Source organism: Chanodichthys erythropterus, chromosome 17 (genome assembly GCF_024489055.1).
Source record: "Chanodichthys erythropterus isolate Z2021 chromosome 17, ASM2448905v1, whole genome shotgun sequence".
In the NCBI taxonomy this organism is placed as follows: domain Eukaryota; kingdom Metazoa; phylum Chordata; class Actinopteri; order Cypriniformes; family Xenocyprididae; genus Chanodichthys; species Chanodichthys erythropterus.
Window position 1 is genome coordinate 34130284 of NC_090237.1, and position 20876 is coordinate 34151159.

Below are 20876 nucleotides of genomic sequence, written 5' to 3' on the forward strand. Positions count from 1 at the left end.
TAAAATTTCAGTACAGTTCTTATGATAGGTATAAGTGTACTAGTCACATGATCCAGAGATGACAAACATTCTCGAATGCTGATTTTCTGCCATTGTGTTAGTATAAGATGTCTGTGTGTGCTCCAGAAATCAAACAGGGCTTGAGGCAAAAGTGGCAAAATGGTTGTTTTATTTTGTTTTATACATTTAGGAAAAAATAAATGTAAAAATGCAGAATTCAGGGTCAAATATTGTCTGTTTCTAAAAATAATGTGCACACATTTGTACATAACCTACAAGAATAATAATATATATTTTTTTTTTCTCTGTCTCAGCTGGAGGAGGCCTGGCAAGAAGTGGATGGGGTTCGTTCCTGGGCACATGAGCTGCAGTCTCGGGTAGAGGAGCTCCAGGAGGAAGTGGCCCTCCAGGAGAAAAGTCACAATGACATATCTTTACTGTCTGAGCTTGAAAACAATCTGGACACCACAAACTGGAGCCTGGACAAAGAACAGGTGATACACTGAACTGTACTCACTGTAACCTGATAATGCCTGATTGTACCTCACTGTACTTTCAAATAAATGTGTTACAGGAAAAAGAGCCTTGTATTGCAAGCTAATTTTGCGTGGGCTGGGTTCAAATTAATACACGTACAAGGCATAACAGGTCACCATTTTTATGGTCATTTTTTGGCTACATTTAATCAGATTTTGCCTTCACTATTTCACATAATTAGTCCAAGAGGGTAAAATCTTTTCCATGTAGTCTGTATTGTCTGCCTCTAAAGCTGCTCACACACCGGAAAATAATCGGTTCAGCACATTTCAGTTGCTGCCTATATGTAAAGCATTCAAAATCCCCAGTCTCTTGTGAGGTTCTCAATCAATATGCTGCATTAGAAGGAAGATTCTTTCAGAGGCAGTAGACAGTTCTCTGCTTACCTGCTGCTCACCTGCTTTTGGAACAATGCTAAATACACACAATATATTAATGGTACATTTATGCCTATTAATTTGATATTTGGGCACAACCAGAACATCTATCTACCCTTGCCCAACAGGTCTCTCAGGATGTGCACTACATCCTAGAATTGCTTCAACCTGTAGCCTACAGGTCAGAGACTGAACAGAACTTAGATGACAGCCTGCAGGGCATGCTGGGACAATTGAAACATGCAGCACAATGGATAGCACAGAGTGACACTCTACAGGTAAAGTTGTTTCATATGGAACACACAGGGACACAAGCGTAACAGAAATTGACATGTGATGTGCTGCATATAACATATCATCTTCCCTGGAGTATTTTGACATCTCGTACTGTATCACATTTCAGTAACAATATTTCACATTCACATGGATATAGTAGTGGGCAAAAGTGGTCTGGAGGGGATGTTTGTTTTTTAACGACCCTACAATTCCCAGCCAGCACACTAACGTGGGGCCCAAATGGGTGTCACCTGGGCTATCTAAATGGTAAATGGGGCCCAGCCAGTTTTCCATGTAGGCCCCACATAAGTTAGCCCAAATGAAATGAACACTGCTCAGTGTGCACACTACATGGCATAGGCACCGATTTATGTTTCTGCCGGTGGGTGCCCAGTGCCCCACATCACCCCCCTCCCCTCCTCCCAATTACATCCATATTATACTATAGACAAATCCGTGTTCGAAGTTCGTATTCCATAATAGTCTCGTGGTAGAATTTTTGTTAATAGTGTCAGAGGTTCAGCCATGCTCTAATTATCAGTGGTTCGAATCTGCCCTCATATAGTTTTTTTTTCCTCACAAAGTTCAAAGAAGTTCATTAATGTTTGTATATCGAGAGCAGGGACATGTTTGTTTGTGTGCTTTTTGTTAGTGATTTCCCTGGAAAGAAGAGTCAAGCGATAGATTATAGACTACACGAGCCACAACGTTCCTCTGCATGATTTAAAAAACAACACGTTTTAGCACTAGTTAGCTTATTTAACTCAAATTTCCGTCAACTGGATGTTTCATTTGCATTATATCAGTGCAGCAAGATGACAATTTCGACCCAAAAACAAATTTTTTTCATGAGTGTTGTCGCGAGTCGTGCTCTCGCTGATATCTGATGCGAGGAGAGTTTGAGTTTGAGCGCGCACATGTATCTGATCCAAGATCTGATCGAGAACAGAGCCATTTGTGCTCGCGCATCACTTGGATGCGCTGTCGACGTTTGCCATTAAAATATCGCCATAGAAACAGCCTTAAATAAACTATAAAAAAAGGGTGAAGATCGTGTCTGAAAGCTCCAATCGATTTTTTATTGGTTAAATCAATGGAGAATATCTCGTATTTTTCCGTGGGTGCTCCAGCCCCCGAGCACCCACGGGATCGGCGCCTATGCTACAGGGTGTTAAATGTAATACTGAAACATGTTGTAGTTAATGACATAATTAAGTGATTAATTGAGTGATGAGTATTTTTGGAAGATAGGTGATCATAAAAACCAAGATCACTGAACAAAAGAGGAACAACAAGAACAGAATCTACAGCCACAGCCTTAAATGAAATTAGTTGAAGATAAAAGAAGACGTTACATCTCTCGAGATCTGATTAATCAACTCCGAAAACAAACAGCATTACCAGCTTCACTTATTAGTAACCAGTTTGACTTTATTTCTGTCATACATCTTCAGAAGTTCTTAGGCAGTTTGACTCAACTTTTTAACATTTGTTTTTTTCTGGTGGCTCTAACTGTGTATGTTATGGCAAGAACAACAAGCAAAAATGTGATCAGATGCTAACAGCTGTTTGATGATAAGAATAAAATCATCATGTAGTGGCTTAATTCAGTGATATGTCTTGAGTTCTATGTGGGCAATATGCTATTAATTTTGTTTGTGTTGTGATTCTACAGCAAGACATCGAGCACAATTTAATAAGAAAATCTGCATGAGTTTTAAAACACAATACACATTTTGAACTCCTGCAAGTTTTGCTCACACACAGACATCAATAATCAGTGTATGAATCTCAACAGTGGTGACATGCTTCATGTCACAATGCTTTCTGGGAGCCATGGATGAGTTTTATATGATGCACCCAGAATACATTGCAGCAAGAAGCATGTCACCGTTGTTGAAATTCATAGGGTGATTTTTGATCTGATTTTCTGTGTGTGTCTAAAACACATAAGAGTTTCAAAGTGTTTTGTGTACAATATGTTTTTAAACAGGAGCTAAAAACTTTTTTCTTTTTTTAAATCATTGTTTATTTGATTAAAACACTGTTGGATCTCATACTGTAGTCACATGGGTGCTATAATCAGTAATTCTCATGAGTTCAGCAAATAAGGCCAGTATGTGATGAATACAACTGTATCATCAACAAGAAACCAACATCATCTTTATCATGTTTCCTCTTGCTGTTTTGTCCATAACAAACAGTTACAGCAGCCAGAGAAAAACGCCCCGGGTTACTTCACTGTAACCCTGTTACCTGAAAGGGCGGGAACGAGAAGCTGCGCTTGATCAGCGCTATGGGAACATCTTTAGTCGTGACCAGCTGTGAATATATGTGTAAAACAACGTCAATTAAATTGACCTATATAAGCCTTGCGTGATGTCATTGGAATGCGTCGTAGCGAGGCTATAATTAGATGTGACACCTGTGCATTAGCAGATATTTTGTCTGAAGAGCAGTCCTGGGACATCCCAGTGCGGCAATGAAGCGCAGCTTCTCGTTCCCGCATTTTCAGGGAACAGGGTTACAGTGAAGTAACCCGGGGCATTGCCTTTCAAAGGCTACACTCCAAGCTGCGCTTGATCAGCGATATGGGAACGAGAATACCCACGCCACCGCACTGTGTGTCTGGACCCCCAGGCTGTGAAGTGTGTCACAAAGCACAGAGAGTCTCAGACACTAGCTTGCGATTTTGACTCAAGGGCACAAGAGCCCGGAGTAACATGAACATCCAAACTATAAAATCTTATGAATGTGTGTGGAGAGGACCAACCTGCCGCATCACAAACATTTTGTAAGGGGGTGCCTCCCCCGCCAAAGCCCTATAAAGAGGCAACCCCCTTGGTGGAATGAGCCCTGATGCCTATTGGCGAAGTTTGACCACGCGCCTCATAGGCAAGGGCAATAGCATCTCTCACCCAATGTGACATGGTCTGTTTCATGGCGGCCGCACCCCTGCTATGGCCTCCATGACAAACAAATAGTTGCTCTGACTTATGCCACTGGCTAGTGCGGTGGATGTAAGTCTGAAGAGCACAGACTGGACAGTCTGTGAAGTCTCTCCTGCTCCGGCGTAGTGAACGGCAGAGGGTAGAAGGCTTCAAGAGTGACCGTATGCAAGTTCAAGAAAGGAACCTTAGGCAGATAGTCAGAATGAGGATGCAAAATAGCTTTCACCACTCCTGGGGCAAAGTCTAAGCAGGATGGCACAATGGACAGAGCCTGCAAATCCCCAATTCTTTCCAGAGAAGTTATAGCCATAAGAAAAAACATTTTCAGAGTTAACAACTTGTCAGAAACTGACTCTAACGGTGCAAAGGGGGTCTCAACCAGGCCCTCCATAACTTTATCTGGTGGAGGGAGTCCTAGCATTTAATGGTCTCAATAACATCAGGTGAAAGCCCTGTGTCCCTCAGTTGGTTCCCCATCAGGCGATAATATATTGTCCCCTGCACCTGAGACAAAAGGTCTCTCCTCGACAGCTCGCTTTGGGCAATACCGAAGGGGAGAGACCTTTTGTCTCAGTTGCAGGGGACTATATATCATCCCCTGATGGAGATGTGGAAACCTTCATGTCATCTCAGAGAACCATATTCCATTCAGCCAACAGAAAGAGGCAAGTCCCTTGTTGGCGAAATTTGGCTAGAACTCATGGGAGCACAGAAACCGGAGGAAACGCATACAGGCACATACTGGGCCACATATGCGCATCACATCCAGACCCAGCAGAAGCTGGGTGACTCCAAAAGAAATAGAGTGGACATGGTGCTGCCTGTATGTGGCGAAGAGGTCCATCTGTTTTATAAAATCTTTACTAGATTTGTTTGATTACCTTGGGTGGAGTTTCTACTCCCCCGTCTTTATGCTCTGTCTGGACAGATATCTGGGGATATAAATCACCATGAGGGACAGGAACTTGTCCTGAGCCCAGAGCAGAATGCGCTGCACTAGCCTGTCTAGACGTCGCAAACGCAGGCCACCCTGGCGATTCATATTAGAGGCTACCACAGTAATGTCCACCCGCACTAGGACATGGTAACCCCTTAACTGGTGGCGGAAGTACTTCAGGGCCAGAAATACAGCCATCAATTCGGGGCAATTGATGTGCCAATCGAGACGATGACCTCACCATATCACGTTGGACTGTAACCCTTACCATAAACATGGATTTTAGAAAGGGCACAAAGCACTCAGCGCGTGCCCTTGCCCTTATTTGCCGTAGGGGATTACTTAGACAAAACCTCTCGGCTCTGAGCCACAACTGAAATGTCTCATATGCAAGAGGCCCTTAGGAATCACAGAGGACGCTGATTCCATGAGATCTAACATTTCTTGATACTGCAGAACAGTGCAATCTTGGCCTAGCCTGACATTGTTCAGGGTGGTTAGAATGGTCTCAATTCGAGCGGGAAATTGTGCCCACGTCATGGTCGAATCCCATATGACTCCTAAATATGTCTTTCTCTGGGTAGGACAGAGAACACTTTCGTCTCGTTTAGTCTCAACCCTAAAGAAAATAGATGAGCTAGTACGACATCTGTGTTGTAATGCCATCTCGTGACTGTGCTAGTATTAGCCAGTCGTCTATGTAACTCAAAATGTGAATGCCCTGGAGTCACCATGGAGCCAGTGCTGCATCCATACATTTTGTGTATGTGCAGTGGGGTAATGAGGCTAGGCCGAATGGAAGAACCCGATATTGGTAAGCTTCGCCCCCGAAAGCGAAACCTCCTGTGTTGTGGCAATATTTTATATGTGAAATATATGCGTCCTTGAGATCGATCGTGACAAACCAATCATGATGTTGGATTGAGACACGATCATCTTTACGGTTAACACCTTGAACTTGAGAGCTTTGACTGAATGGTTTAAGCCTTGAAGATCTAAGATTGGATGCAGCCCCTCGTCCTTTTATAAACTAAGTAGTATCTGCTGTAGTAACCTGACTCTCTTTCTAGAGGGGGAAACATGCTCAATGGTCCCTTTCTTCAGAAGAGTTTGCAGCTCTTGTGACAGTAAAGTCGCTTGCCCTGGCTTCACGGTAGTGGAGACCACACCATTGAAACGCGAAGGACAATGAATAAATTGGATTCTGTATCCTTTTTCTACTGTCTTTAGAACCCACGCAGAAATCCCTGGCAGTAGATTCCATGCTGCCAAGTTCTCTGAAATGGGCACTAATTTTGATAATTCCCTTTGTTAAATGTTCCATGTCCTGATGTGTTACAGGAATCAACGGAACACCTAACTTTTCACTGAAAACCGCTGCCCCCCGAAGCACCAGAGGTGGCGGGGAAGGAGGGTTTATGTGAAGATATTGAGAAGGGGCGAGTGTTAGATATATATGGCTGCTGAGCGTGACGAGCTGGTCCCCAGTTTTACAAGGGGAAGCACAACTCGCCAAAGTCTGCTTTTGAGCCTTCTTAGCAGGTCAGCCTGGTCCACCTGCAACACTGCCATAGTGTGCAGAGCAGTACCATTCTGACACACCAATCGAATCGCCTTCCCACCAGTATGAATGTTATTATGCATAGCTTGGTGGGGAATGTTTGGGGTTTGCTTGTGTTTCACTGCATGAATGACCGCCCAGAGCAGTTCCCTTTCGTTCATCATCACAGGAGGAACGCTCAGAGACGGACAAACTCATATTCCATTCCAACGGAAAACACTTAATTGTCCTCTGCCCGAGCCGAAGAAGCGCCGAGGCACGCTTCGGTCTCGGTAAAGGACATCGCGATCTGGAGAGAGAGTGAGAGAGCAATAAGGATGAACCCGTATCTCAATCCTCAGCCAGATCGCCACGCGAGCCACACAATCACATTGTGGGTGCTACCGCTTTGAAATAGGCAAAGCGAACGCGAAGCACTTCAACTGTGAACATTCACAATGCTCGCACTCGCCCTGTTACAATGCAAGGGCAGCGTGCTCTTCCCCAAACAAACTAAACAATACTGGTGTGTGTCCGATTCGGAGATGGAACGCGAACACGGAGACACACACCGTTTGCTTTGTTCAGCCATGACTTTTTCTCAAATATATAATATAATATATGTGTGTTCACTTTTCATTTGTCAGTCAGAGTTGAAAAAGGAACAAAGGGAGAGAAAGTTCTGCGCACTGCCCGTCAAATCTAACTCCTAACAAGTAAAGAAGGAAGGAAAGAGTTTGATCAGAGCTGCTTCACACACACACTTCACAGTATGGTCTCTAAAGACAAAAGACCTGCTGATGCACAGGTGGCACATCTAATTGTAGCCTTGCTAGGATACATTCCAATGACGTCACGCAAGGCTATAAATATAGGTCAATTTAATTGACGTTGTTTTACACATATATTCACAGCTGGTCACGACTAAAGACGTTCCCATAGCGCTGATAGCGTAGACTTTGAAAGGGAACTAATGTTAAAAAGTCAAGAGTCAAGAGCCCATCTAAATCAAACACTGATCTCCATCTCCATTCAATAAAACATCAACATCTAAACCTATGTTAATTCTCAATAACTTCTGTAGATGTATGACAAAAATAGTCAAACTGGTTAGTAATAAGTGAAGCTGGTTATGCTGTTTTTGGAGTTGTTTAATCAGACCTCGAGAGATTTAATATCTTCTTTTATCTTTAGTTGATTTCATCTAAGGCTGTGGTTGGATGCTGTAGTTTCTGTTCTTGTTATTTCTCTTTCCTTATGTGATTCTGCTTGTTATCATCAGCTATCTTCAATAATACTCAGTCATCACTCAATGAATCACTTAATTATCTCATTAACTCATGTTTCAGTGTTATATTTAATACCCTGTAGTGTGCACACTGAGCAGTGTTCATTTTATCTGGGCTAACCCATGTGGGGCCTACATGGAAACTGAGGACAAAACTGACTGGGCCCCAGTTAGATAGCCCAGGTGACACCCATTTGGGCCCCACATAGGTGTGCTGGCTTGGAAGTTTGATTTAACCATCAAAATATGAGGAAAATATTTTATATATTTAAAATATTTTAAATATGAGGGAAGAACAAAATGTTAAACTTGGTTATTCATCTGACAAAATTATTTTTTACAAAAAAGCAAACTACAGAACTATGCAAAAATGCATAGAAAAACAAAAAGCTCACAGGGAAAAACATTCATTAAGAAATGAAATAAAAAAGCATTTATTAAAATATAATCAGTTATTAATATTTTGTTGTTTCTCTCATGTTGTTGCATGTGTTGCAACTATGAAGTATGCTTACAAAATCTTTAACACATTTTAAAAATATTTGAATAAAGGGTTTAGATGTAAAATTTCCTAGGCCAGAAAATCACTTTTTAGCCACTACTCTATGTCTTCATAGAGTATATCTTCATTCAGACCATATCAGTTATTTTTTATTTGTCCTCATGGCTTGTAAGTGTTGTCATTGGGTGAATCTTATGTAACCTGGCAGGGAAAGAGTTAATGAAAATGAAGCAGTTGGGACCCAGGTGTTTTCTTTCCAATCCCAGACAGCAACATAGTGTGGCCCAAATCTGGCCGACGTCTGGTACATGTGGATTACACGCGGACCAGATGTGGGGCGAATCTCGCCCGACACTGTGTTGCTGTCAGGGATGCAATAAATAAATAAATCTTATTTGTAATCTATTTTTAATCTTATTTTTTTTTTAAATATATTAATTTGTGTTTTATACATCATGTTAGTACTGTATTCATATGTATTACATTAATGATCTATTTAATAATTGATTTAGCATCAGTATAAAGAAAATTACTCAAACTCAAATATTCAGATGCATTGCAGAAAATAGTTAGAAAATGAACTTGTTTATGAAAATAATGCTAGAAATATTATGGTAATAAAACAGGCTCCATCTGCTCTATGCAAAACATTTCTTTCTTTTTTTATTATTTGGAGGTCAAATGTCACCTGGACCTGTTTTTGTGAGATTTGCCCATTACAAATGGAGGGGGGTTCAGAATATATTTACATTTACATTTAGTCATTTAGCAGACGCTTTTCTCCAAAGCGACTTACAAATGAGAGTAGTAAAAGCAATCAAATCAACATGAGAACAACAGTATGTGCTGTGTGATGTCACAGTTACGTTAGTAAAGTGCTCGTAGCAAGGATTTAAATTTTTTTTTTTTTTTTAATAAATACACCAATAGATGGAAAAAGAATGGAAATCAAAGTAAGTGCTACTATTACTGGGTCAAGTGCTGACGAAAAAGATACGTCTTTAGCATTTTTTGAAAATGGCTAAAGACTCAGCTGCTCAGTTGGAGTGTGGTAGGTCATTCCACCAGCCAGGAACAGACCCGGAGAAGGTCCGTGAGAGTGATTTTGTGCCCCTTTGTGATGGGCACCACAAGGAACCGTTCACTTCCAGAATGCAAGTTTCTGGAGGGTGCATAAGTCTGAAGTAGTGAGTTAAGGTATAGTGGTGCAGAGCCAGCGGTCGTTCAACAGAATTGGATGAATTGGATGCGAGCAGCTATTGGCAGCCAATGCAGACTGATGAAGAGAGGTGTGACATGCGCTTCCATTCTGGACAAGAGCTTGGACAAGAATTTGTGTGGAATGCTCCAATAGGAAGGGTCTAATCTTCCTGATGTTGTACAAGGCAAATCTGCAGGACCGGGTCGTTGTAGCAAAATGATCTGTGAAGCTTAAACAATCATCCATCACCACTCCAAGGTTCCTTGCTGTCCTGGAAGCAGTAATGGTTGACGACCCAAGTTGAATTGAAAGGTTATGATGAAGTGTTGGGTTGGCACTGACCACAAGTAATTCCGTTTTTGCAAGGTTGAGTTGAAGGTAGTGGTCCTTCATCCAGGCAGAAATGGCTGTCAGGCAGGCTGCGATGCAACCAGCAACCGTCAGATCATCTGGTTGAAATGAGAGGTAGAGTTGTGTGTCATCAGCATAACATTGATAAGAGAAACCATGTTCCTGAATGACAGATCCTAGTGATGACATGTAGATGGAGAAGAGAAGTGGTCCAAGCATAGATCCCTGAGGTACCCCAGTAGCAAGATGATGCGACTTGGACACCTCACCTCTCCAAGATACCCTGAAGGACCTACCTGAGAGGTAAGACTTGAACCACTGGAGTGCGGTTCCCGAGATGGCCTTCGACATGAGGGTTGATAGGATGATCTAGTGGTTAACTGTGTCTAAAGCAGCAGACAGATCCAGCAAGATGAGTACTGATGATTTTGAAGTTGCTCGTGCCAGTCTCAGGGCTTCAGTGTCTGAGAGCAAGGCAGTCTCAGTTGAGTGGCCACTCTTGAAGCCAGACTGGTGGTTGTCAAGGAGGTTGTTCTGTGTGAAATAAGTAGACAGTTGGTTGGACACTCTCTCAAGTGTCTTAGCAAGGAAAGGAAGAAGGGATACTGGTCTGAAGTTTTCTAAAAGTGCTGGATTCAGGGTGGGTTTCTTAAGCAGTGGGGTAATCCTAGCCTGCTTAAAAGCTGTGGGAAATGTTCCAGTGTGAAGGGAAGAATTGATTATGTATTTGTACTTAATATATTGATAAAAAATTGAGAATATATATATATATATATATATATATATATATATATATATATATATATATATATATATATATATATATATATATATATATTTTTTTTTTTTTTTTTTTTTTTTTACGGTCAGTTTGCATCAGTAATTGCTGAAATTTGCTATTTTATTAATGGACAAAACTTTCCACTATGCTATTGATGCATTATATTGCTAGTTTGGGCCAGTTGATATTGGTTGAGTGTTGGTGTGTGCATTGAAGTGGGAATTGCATCAGAGTTTTGTTGTCCAGGTTGGGATGTGTTCAGTGGGCATCAATGAAGCCACAAATGTAGCCAGAGGTAAAAACAGAGAGAGAGAGAAAAAGAGGGAGAGATGGAACAGAGGGCCATTTATGTACGTTACATGATACTGATCCTGTAGAGATACACCCTGCCATCAAGGCCTCACAAAGACGACACTTCACAAATTCTCCCAGGCTAACCACCGTGCAGTGCTGAACCCTCCTGTATCATTTGTGTCTGCAGGAGATGAGGAAGCCCATTGTGGGACCGGTGAGCGATCCTTGTGAGAATGTCATCCGGATACAGGAGCTACAGGATCAGGTTACATTTATTCATGCATTCAAGCTTTCAGCCACAACCAATAACAGCCCAATACCACTGTCACTGACCTGGGGTCAGTTTCTTAAAAAAGGATCCATTGTTTGGAGGGCCTGGCAAAGTCTGAGGAATTTTTGTACAAAGATTCACTGCTTTTCTTACTTTTTGATTCTCAGCTGAATGAATCTATTTAACAAATGCAGTCAATTGGTGAATTTGTTGTGAGTCTTCAGCAGTGTTGGGTAAGTTACTCAAAAAACGTAATCCACTACAAATTACTACATTAGAATTGTAATTTGTTTACATTACTGATTACTACATGTAAAAAGTAATCAGATTAATTATTACTTTACATTCAAGTTACTTTGAAACCTACAAAAAAACACAACAAACTAAAACTCATAGTTCTTTCTGTAATTTAATATTGACTGAAAAATATTACATTAAAACAGCAACTTGACTTAAAATTATTCGTTAATCATCTGTAGGTAGCTTATTCATTCTAATGTAATCATAACAGTCGCCTGAGTGCGCTCAACGACCACGTCATCTGTGAGCGTGAGGTTCTAAAAAACTAAAAATAAATTTATTAAAACTAATACATAAATGAAATATAGTACACTTGTAAAGGTTTATTTTTGTTTGCAGTTTTTTTTATAGTATTTAATGATTATGAACCCGCATGACAAACCATACAATCGATGAAACTACAAAGCTGGCAGGTATGGTATGTATGATTACAAAATAAAGTCATTAAGATTGTTATTAATATTATTTTATAAAGTAACATGTAGGATAAAAGTAGTTGAGCCATTTCTGTGACAGCTCCAGCTCTCCGACGCACAGTTATAGGCTACGTCAGCGTCCAAATTCACTCACTTCATGTTGTTCACTTTTAGGCTTACACTATATAGGGATTTGTGAATCATTGAACGAGTGAGCGGTTTCGGACACAGCTAAAACATTCCTTGCTGTGTGTAGCATGTATGTGTGTGGTAGCTGAACTGTGTTTATGTTTGTATGTAACTGCATTAAAGACAGGAAAAAATAGCTGAAAACATTATAATAATATTTGAAAACTGTATTATTCAGAAGTTACCTTCCCTTCCGATCCTGAACAAAAATCCAATCTAGCTTGTTTAGGTGAGGTTGGACCGCTCTCGTCTTGGGAGCGGGTATCCTCCTCCACGGGTTCTCCGGTGATTCATAATGACGCATCCACGCCAAAAGTGATTTCTTTTAGAAATGCACATTACCTATTTTTTTTTTTTTTATTGTAACGCAAGTAACATAATTTTATTGACATCAGTAACTGTAATCAAATTACTTACATTTAAAATGTAATAATGCGTTACATTACTGCGTTATCAGGAAAAGTAACTTTGTACTTTGTAACGCGTTATACCCAACTCTGGTCTTCAGTTTATTTGCTTTCAGGAAGAAAAGAATATTACATGGCAAGATATGTAAAACTAGTCCTCACTGATCTCATTTGGGCTTTTCACACTTTAAATGGCTAAAGGTGAAACGTGTCATTTCTGGCAAAAATGATAATTTACATAAATAATAGTTTTCAAACACTTTCACCCCATCTAAATGACACACTTCACCTTTAAACCCACCATTACATAATCCTGTCTTATCTTGTTCTCTGTTTTACACTCTTCATACTTTGCCCTGGGATTAATGTCTGTCCTGGATCAGCAGTTTTCAAGATATGCGACTTGACAACCACACTACCAATTTAAATTGATTGGAGTATCTGTTTATGATTGTTGAAGTTTTTTAACAGATGCTAAAAAAAAAACACAATGTATGAAAGTTTCTGCAACTGAAAGCTCATCAATATTTAATGAGGCACAATCTTAGTTTAAAGGGTTTGTTCATCCAAAAATGAAATTTCTGTCATTAAGTATTCATCCCATAGACTGTAAAAAAATATGGACGTAGCATCCGTGACGTCACCCATAGAGTTCTGAACAGCAGTTTTGACGCGTAAATGAGGCCGCGGCCATCTTAGCTGCGCGTCACCGCACGTCACTCCCGGATTACTGAAAATGGGCAAAGAGGCAGGGAGGTGGTTTGAGCTGATATGACTGGTTGCTGAAACCACGCCCGTTTAGCTTGACATGACCATGTTAGCAGGCAAAGGAGCTATCTATCTATCTTAGATAAAATATTAATGAAGATAAGTTTTATCATCAGAATGTTCTAAAGGTTTACTGTCAATCTATGGTGTTTTTTTAAGATATAGATCCTCCAACACCAGTAGTGTTGGGTGTGCAAATAACAACATGGAAAATCAAATGGGACTTCATACCTTTATAATGAAATAGAGATCGCGAGATGAATCCAATCTGTGGCACTTATTCTGTGGGTAAAATATGAGTGTCCATTGCAAAACAAAAAAACATGTCACATTTCTTCTGAATGATCTCTGTCATCGTTCTTCAAGAAAGGATGCAATCTGAACAGCCTTTATGTTGTAAAACTGTATACGATTGTATCTAACAAACAAATGAGCCTGTGTCCAAAGTATATTTTTTTCAAAATAGTGCAGCAGTTTTAGTTATAATATCCAAGCAGTGCTGTCGGATTTTGATATCCTCCCGTCATTGTCATTGTAGTAAATCTCACAACCAAAACTTTCAGTCAATGCCACGATCCAACAACGTGTGTTCTGTTTCTTCCGCATGCATGCACATCTACACAGACACATATCAGTCTCGAATATTATGCAGCAAGCCATATTTTATAATTGTATAAAATAATCAAGAAAAAAAAACGGCTGAGATGCCAAATTCAGCGGCAGCTGAGGTAAAGTGACAGCTCACAGACAGCAGCGCAATCTACCTGTCACTCAAGTGACCACGCTCTTAATTATGCAGAACTTTAAGGCTTAATATAATTTAAACTGATAAGTTATAAAAAAATTCACCCCCCTCAGAGTTGTCATGAAGGGCAAAAATAGCAGTATAGACCAAAACCACAATTTGAACCAACTTGTAAACATTTTCTGCTATAAACTTGGCCAATTTAGGTTTTTTGTACACAAAAAATATTCTCATCGCTTCATAACATTAAGGTTAAACCATTGTAGTCACTCTGACTATTTTAACAATGTTTTTTCTACTTTTCTGGATCTTGAATGTGATAATTATGTTGCTTTCTATGGGGGATAAAAAACTCTTGGATTTCATCAAAAATATCTTCATTTGTGTTCTGAAGATGAACGAAAATCTTATGGATGTGGAATGAGAGTTTGATGCTTGTCTGTTTCTAAACAACTCACTGTAACATTTTTCATGTGTACAAGTCCAAGAAAAATATTTAAAATGTTTCTTATGCCTTTAAAAACATTTTGATCATTGAGTTTAAGATTGCAAAATCATTTAACATATTAACCATAATTTGCTGGCATCCTCTCTCAGAATGAGCGTCTCATAGCAGAAAACACCAAACTTAAGTTGCGGCTTATGGACAAGGAAGTAGTTCAGCAGGCCATAAAGGAGCGTGATGATGCCATCGTAAAGTAAATATTGAACATTTACTTGGCACTTAAATGTTTATGAGAAAGTAAATATACATAATATGAATATAATTTTTAAGAAAGTGTTGGTTTCTTCTTATGCAGGAAGACAGCGATGGAAGCAGAGCTTCTGAGGACTAAGCAAGATATGATGTGTTTAAACAATCAACTCCTGGAAGCCATTCAGCGTAAACTTGAACTTTCACAGGAACTGGAGGCCTGGCAGGTAGAAAACTGATGTCTGATTACAAGAGTTAACTTAAAAAGTGATTTTCAGTAGTTAGGATTAGTTTCCTGCTACTTGCCAGGTTTATGAGGCGCATATTGTCCATTAGTTTAGTTTAGTTTAGTTTAAAGGTGCCCTAGAATTAAAAATTGAATTTATCTTGGCATAGTTAAATAACAAGAGTTCAGTACATGGAAATGACATACAGTGAGTCTCAAACACCATTGTTTCCTCCTTCTTATATACATCTCATTTGTTTAAAAGACCTCCAAAGAACAGGCGAATCTCAACATAACACCGACTGTTACGTAACAGTCATTACTATGTACGCCCCCAATATTTGCATATGCCAGCCATTCAAGACATTACACAAGCCAGTATTAACGTCTGGATCTGTGCACAGCTGAATCATCAGACTAGGTAAGCAAGCAATGACAACAGTGAAAAATGGCAGATGGAGCAATAATAATTGACATGATCCATGATATCATGTTATTTTTAGTGATATTTGTAAATTGTCTTTCTAAATGTTTCGTTAGCATGTTGCTAATGTACTGTTAAATGTGGTTAAAGTTACCATTGTTTATTACTATATTCATGGAGACAAGAGCTGTTGCTATTTTCATTTTTAAACACTTGCAGTCTGTAAAATTCATAAACACATCTTCATTCTTTATAAATCTCTCCAACAGTGTGTAATTTTAGCTTTAGCCATGGAGCACTATCAAACTCGTTCAGAATCAAATGTAAACATCCAAATAAATACCATACTTACGCGATTAGACATGTTGCATGACGAACACTTTGTAAAGATCCATTTTGAGGGTTATATTAGCTGTGTGAACTTTATGCTGTTTAAGGCAAGCGTGAGCTCCGTGGGCGGAGAGCGTGAGGAATTAAAGGGGCCGCAGCATGAATCGGTGCATAGTTAATGATGCCCCAAAATAGGCAGTTAAAAAAATTCAGGAGACACCATAGACTTATATTACATCTTGTAAAAAAACATTCAATGGCACCTTTAATTTAGTTTGACTTTATTGTCTGTATAGATTTCCTGAACAAGAAATCTTCTATGACACCGGCATAGAAGATACATCTTAACAGACAATACTACACATTCACATATCACATAATAAAACACATGGAATACACTTTTTTTTTTTTTTCCCACAACATAGTTCCTTTGTCTTCTCTATGTTCAGTTGTAGATGACTATTATCAAACCACTGTACAAGACTTTCAATATACTCAAAATAAGACACTATTTGTGTCTGTTTGGCAAGAGATTAAAACCAAGTCATCAGCGTATTTGATGATTTTATGGATGCCTCTGCAGTTGCCATGCTTTGCTACATGACATATGGACAAAAATATATATTTCATGGTCACAAATTAAGAATTTGTTCCCTTGATTTACTAAACCATGGCAACATTGTACTAATTCGTTTCCTTGTTTTGATTTAACTAAAACAAAAGAACAAAATATTACAACATAGCCACTATTTAATAAAGCAAGGGAACAAAATCTTAATTTGTGGCCACAATTTAACTAAAACGAAGGAATGAATTCTTAATTCATGGGCACGAGATGTGTATATATATTTTCTTTGCACATTTTATGTGCGAGGCTCTGACGTTTGCAATTTGCAATTTGCAATGACCTGCACTTGTTTCAGAATCTGAACTGTTCAGTGGTTGTACTCTGTCACCCCCTGCTGTTCACTCTTGAAACACGCAGCTGTTTAATGTGGCATGGAACTGCTTTTGAGATTAAATGAACTGCTATCAACTAGAACATAGACACAAACAAAAATAATAATGTGCAAAAGAATAAATACACATTCATTTGTAAGTAGATTTTTAAAATGTTATAATTTATAATATTTTGATCTATTGATGTGTACCCCTCAGGACGATATTCAGATTATCATCAATCAACAGCTGAGGAGCCAACAGCAGACAGAACAGCAGCAACTGCCTCAGAAGAGATCAATGGGTCGTCTGTCTTTCCTGCGTAAGTCCAGACGGCCCTCTTCTTCCCCCTCGGTTATATCAGAGATCAGCCCTGAGCAGAACCTGTCACCCTGGAGAGACTGGCTCAAACTGAGCAAATGATCCTGCTGCTCCGCCTCCAGCACCTCAGACCATTTCAGACGCTCATGACTTACCATCCAGCCGTCAATGCCAAAAACACTCTCTAGCCTTGTTAGAAAACTATGTTTAAAAAAAGACCTGCTTACATAAAACCACATGAATTTCACATGTGCAAAAACACATGGTCTCATGTGGAACACATCCTTTGCACATGGGAAATGTGGTTTTGGAACAGTTCTCATGTGAAATCCATGTGGTCTCATGAAGAACATGGGAAATTCATGTGGATTTTCAGTAAGGCATTACTGCCATTGGCTTAATGTAGCACCATCTTGTATATGTTACATATTACCACGCTTGTTTGTACAGTTTTAACCACTTCCCTTTTTTTCTGTGCTTCTAATATGTAAAGCTGCTTTGAAACAATTACCAATTGTAAAAGCGCTATATAAATAAATTTGACTTTGACTTTGACTTTAAGGGTTTGCTGATTCTCACAAAAACACATTTCTCCCCAAACTCAAAATATATAAAGAATTAATAATTTGTATGAAGATAATTAACTTTTTAGAACTTTTTTTGTTGTGACATTTATGTGACAATCAAGCACATTACCTTCTCAAAATTTTCATAAATGTAATGCATCCAGATGTTTTACCTGTTATTTCATTATTTTATTTTCCATTATTGTCAAAGGTGATCATCATTGAACTCTCTCAGTAAAAATAATGAAACATAAATACTATCATGATGATGTATTAATATTTTACAATTTCAGAATCCTTATTTTTGCATTACAGTAATAAGAATGAGATATTTTTGTTGTGGTAAATGGAATGTGCTGTGATTGATATCTTATTGTTCCTAAAATTTAATTTCCTCATGCAAAATATGATTTTTTGTTTTGTTCTATTGACTTTGGTGAAATTTGTTTTTAAAAGTTTTTGTGAGAATTAATTGTATACTATGACTATTTATACTTAGAGTCGTATGATTTTGTTGAAAATTTGTTTATTTAAATGGTACTATTAATTTACATGGTACATGTTTGTTGCCGTCAAATCATAAATGTAAGTGATGAGAGAATCCATACAATGACATCATGCTGGCCATGATCTTGTTGATTCGAATGGCATTTAACGTAATAATAATATGAAATAATAACATTACGTAGAAAAAAAACATTTACCTGAACTGCAATATGTGGGCATGAAAGTATGTTTCAGTAGACTGTAGTGAAATACTCAAGATGGTGCTTAAGATTTCAAAAACTGACATTGTTCAATTCAATAATGCTCCGTATCATATGAAGAATCTGTAGTGCTCAAACTTGTGCCATTGTGATGCCTGTTCACACAAAGAACGATAACCATAAACCACAAATATAAATTTATAAGCGTTCACACCAGCGCACATTATTGTTCTGTTTATTATAAGGACACGCTGCAGATTTGTCATCTGTCACTTTAAATGCTCAAGCTCTTTAAAGCAGGATGGATTCTGATTGGCTATTTTTATTGTTTGTCAAATGGAAATTGTTCTGAAAGTGATTCCAACAATTTCATTTCTCTGTGCTGTAATCTTTATAATTGTGGTGTGGAGTCTGCTAATCTTTATTTAGTACAATCTTTATAGTTATCGTCTTTGGTGTGAACGGGCCTTAGAATGATATGTGCTCTTCTAGAATCTTTGTGCTCTGGCACAGTTCATTGCTGAGTACTGTTCTACTATAAGTGTGTTAATGCAGTTTTTAGTTTTGTATATATTTATATATTTGTGACAGACTTGTACAATTACATTTTTTTATTATGTACAGCACTGTCTTCAGAATATTTATTGAGAAATTAATTTGCACATCATGCTTCAGAAAAAGTTAAAAAGAAAATCTGTTGTGTAAAGCATTAGAACACTAGTAGACATTGTTCTGTTCATTCGAGCATCAGCCAGTTTCTTCATAACCCTCTGGTGCTCTTCGGCCATTTTTGAATGAAACATTTTACATATCGTTTTTTCTTAGAATTATTTACTTCATCGGACTGGCACAAAACTTGGTAAAGGTTTTGGCACTTGCTATGGAAACACACAAAATCCTTATCATGATTTGAAAAGGTTAAATAGTCCTGAAAAAATAGTCAAACTTGTACTGTTCGCAGTCAAAAATGAGCGCATAGGAATCAAAAGGGAAGTTAATTTTATATAGTGGAAATGTTTGGTACTGCGCCCAAACAAGATCGTATTTCATTTTTTGAAATATCAAAAAAAAAAAAGGAAAACAACTTGTTTAGATTTATAGCTTGGGTTTTCTCACAGTTTTAGAGTAAAGCATACTTTAGTATGCTTTACTCTAATTTGCATATTTATAATAATAAATATGTATTTCATGTACAAACTGAAAATATTTTTTCATAATTTTTTTTTCATCATTTTTTCATACATTTTTCATAATAAACTTTTTAAAAGTACACTTTATGTATTTATTTATTTTACATTTTTAAATTTTGTTTTCCTTTTTATTCAGCAATAATGTGTCATGTGTCTTTTTTAAAAAGAGACCAAACTTAAGGAAAACAAGATGTCCTTAATCCTGTCCAATACAATCTGTCTCAATGAATGACTAATGATTTGTGATTTTGTTATCTCTTTTGTTTTTCTGATATGCTTGGCTCATTCTGTGAACAAATGTGATGACATGGCTGTGTTAATGTGCTTTTGTACTGGACAAAGTTATGTTGTATTAGTGTACATTAGCTGCCTATATTAGCAGGGGTTATTCCATTGGTCCACGTATAGATGTTTGTTCAATGTATAGCTTTAATCCTAAAAATAAATTAAAACATAATAATAAAGTATTGCACTGGGTTACCAGTGACGAAGCGGACACACGAGTGTGTGACTGCGAAGCATTCAAAATTTATGACAGTTTAAGTTGAAAATTTCATTTTCAGGTCTTTGCTCAAAAAGTGAATGAATGGACTGAACAAAATATTAAATAAAAACATAATCGAATTAAAAAATAATATAGTCATTTCATTTAAATAAAAAAAAAAAAATCTGTAATTTTTGCAGGGGCGTAGGAGCGATTTTGAACCTGGGGGGACAGTAAATGCCAGGGGGGTTCGTATATTATATATATATTGCAGTGTTTCCGACAGGATTTTGTGAGACTGTGGTGGGTGGACATGGGTTCCTCTAGGGGGGTCCGGGGGCATGCCCCCCCGGAGGAAAATTTTGTACATTTTAAATTTAAATGCATAAATCTGGTGTATTCTGAGAGCAAAATTACGTGACTAGATCAATAGAGAAATTTGTTCTCTTGTAAACAATTTTGTGCTCTAGTAATTTATTTATTGGTGATGGTGGGGCACATTAGTCATGTACACAACATATAGTAGGCTAAATGATAGTTCATAAGTGGTCAAACATGTAGAGTACACATTTAAACCACTAAAAATATGTAGCAAAAGAGGTTACCTTTGTTGAATTAATTTATTAGTGGGAGCCTGTATCTTTGATTTGTTAACCAATCCAGAATGCACTACACACAACATCTCATTATATATATAAACTAAATCTGACATTGGCAAATAGTGAGGGGGACAAAACTTAGATTTTGAAATGTGTTTTCAGACTGATGCCATCATCACTGAATGTATTCTTCCAGCTAAAGTAAAATGAAGACCTCACCACCTCTCCAAATCCAGCTAAATTATTAATAGGAAACCACTCTCTC

General features: G+C 38.3%; 1 protein-coding gene across 4 annotated transcripts in view; it reads left to right on the forward strand.

Moving 5' to 3' along the window:
- Nucleotides 1–20166, forward strand: part of si:ch211-235m3.5 (BICD family-like cargo adapter 1) — a 28424-nt gene extending 8258 nt beyond the window's left edge. For 2 of the 4 annotated variants that reach the window (XM_067364651.1, XM_067364653.1), the window contains exons 5-10: nt 315–494; nt 1043–1192; nt 11223–11300; nt 14729–14829; nt 14932–15052; nt 16964–20166. In XM_067364651.1, the coding sequence (XP_067220752.1) occupies nt 315–494; nt 1043–1192; nt 11223–11300; nt 14729–14829; nt 14932–15052; nt 16964–17167 (834 nt within the window). In that variant the 3' untranslated portion in view covers nt 17168–20166. The remainder of the gene's footprint in view (nt 1–314; nt 495–1042; nt 1193–11222; nt 11301–14728; nt 14830–14931; nt 15053–16963) is intronic. The other 2 variants (XR_010892129.1, XM_067364652.1) reach the window with 2 other exon arrangements.
- The last annotated feature ends 710 nt before the right edge of the window (nt 20167–20876 follow it).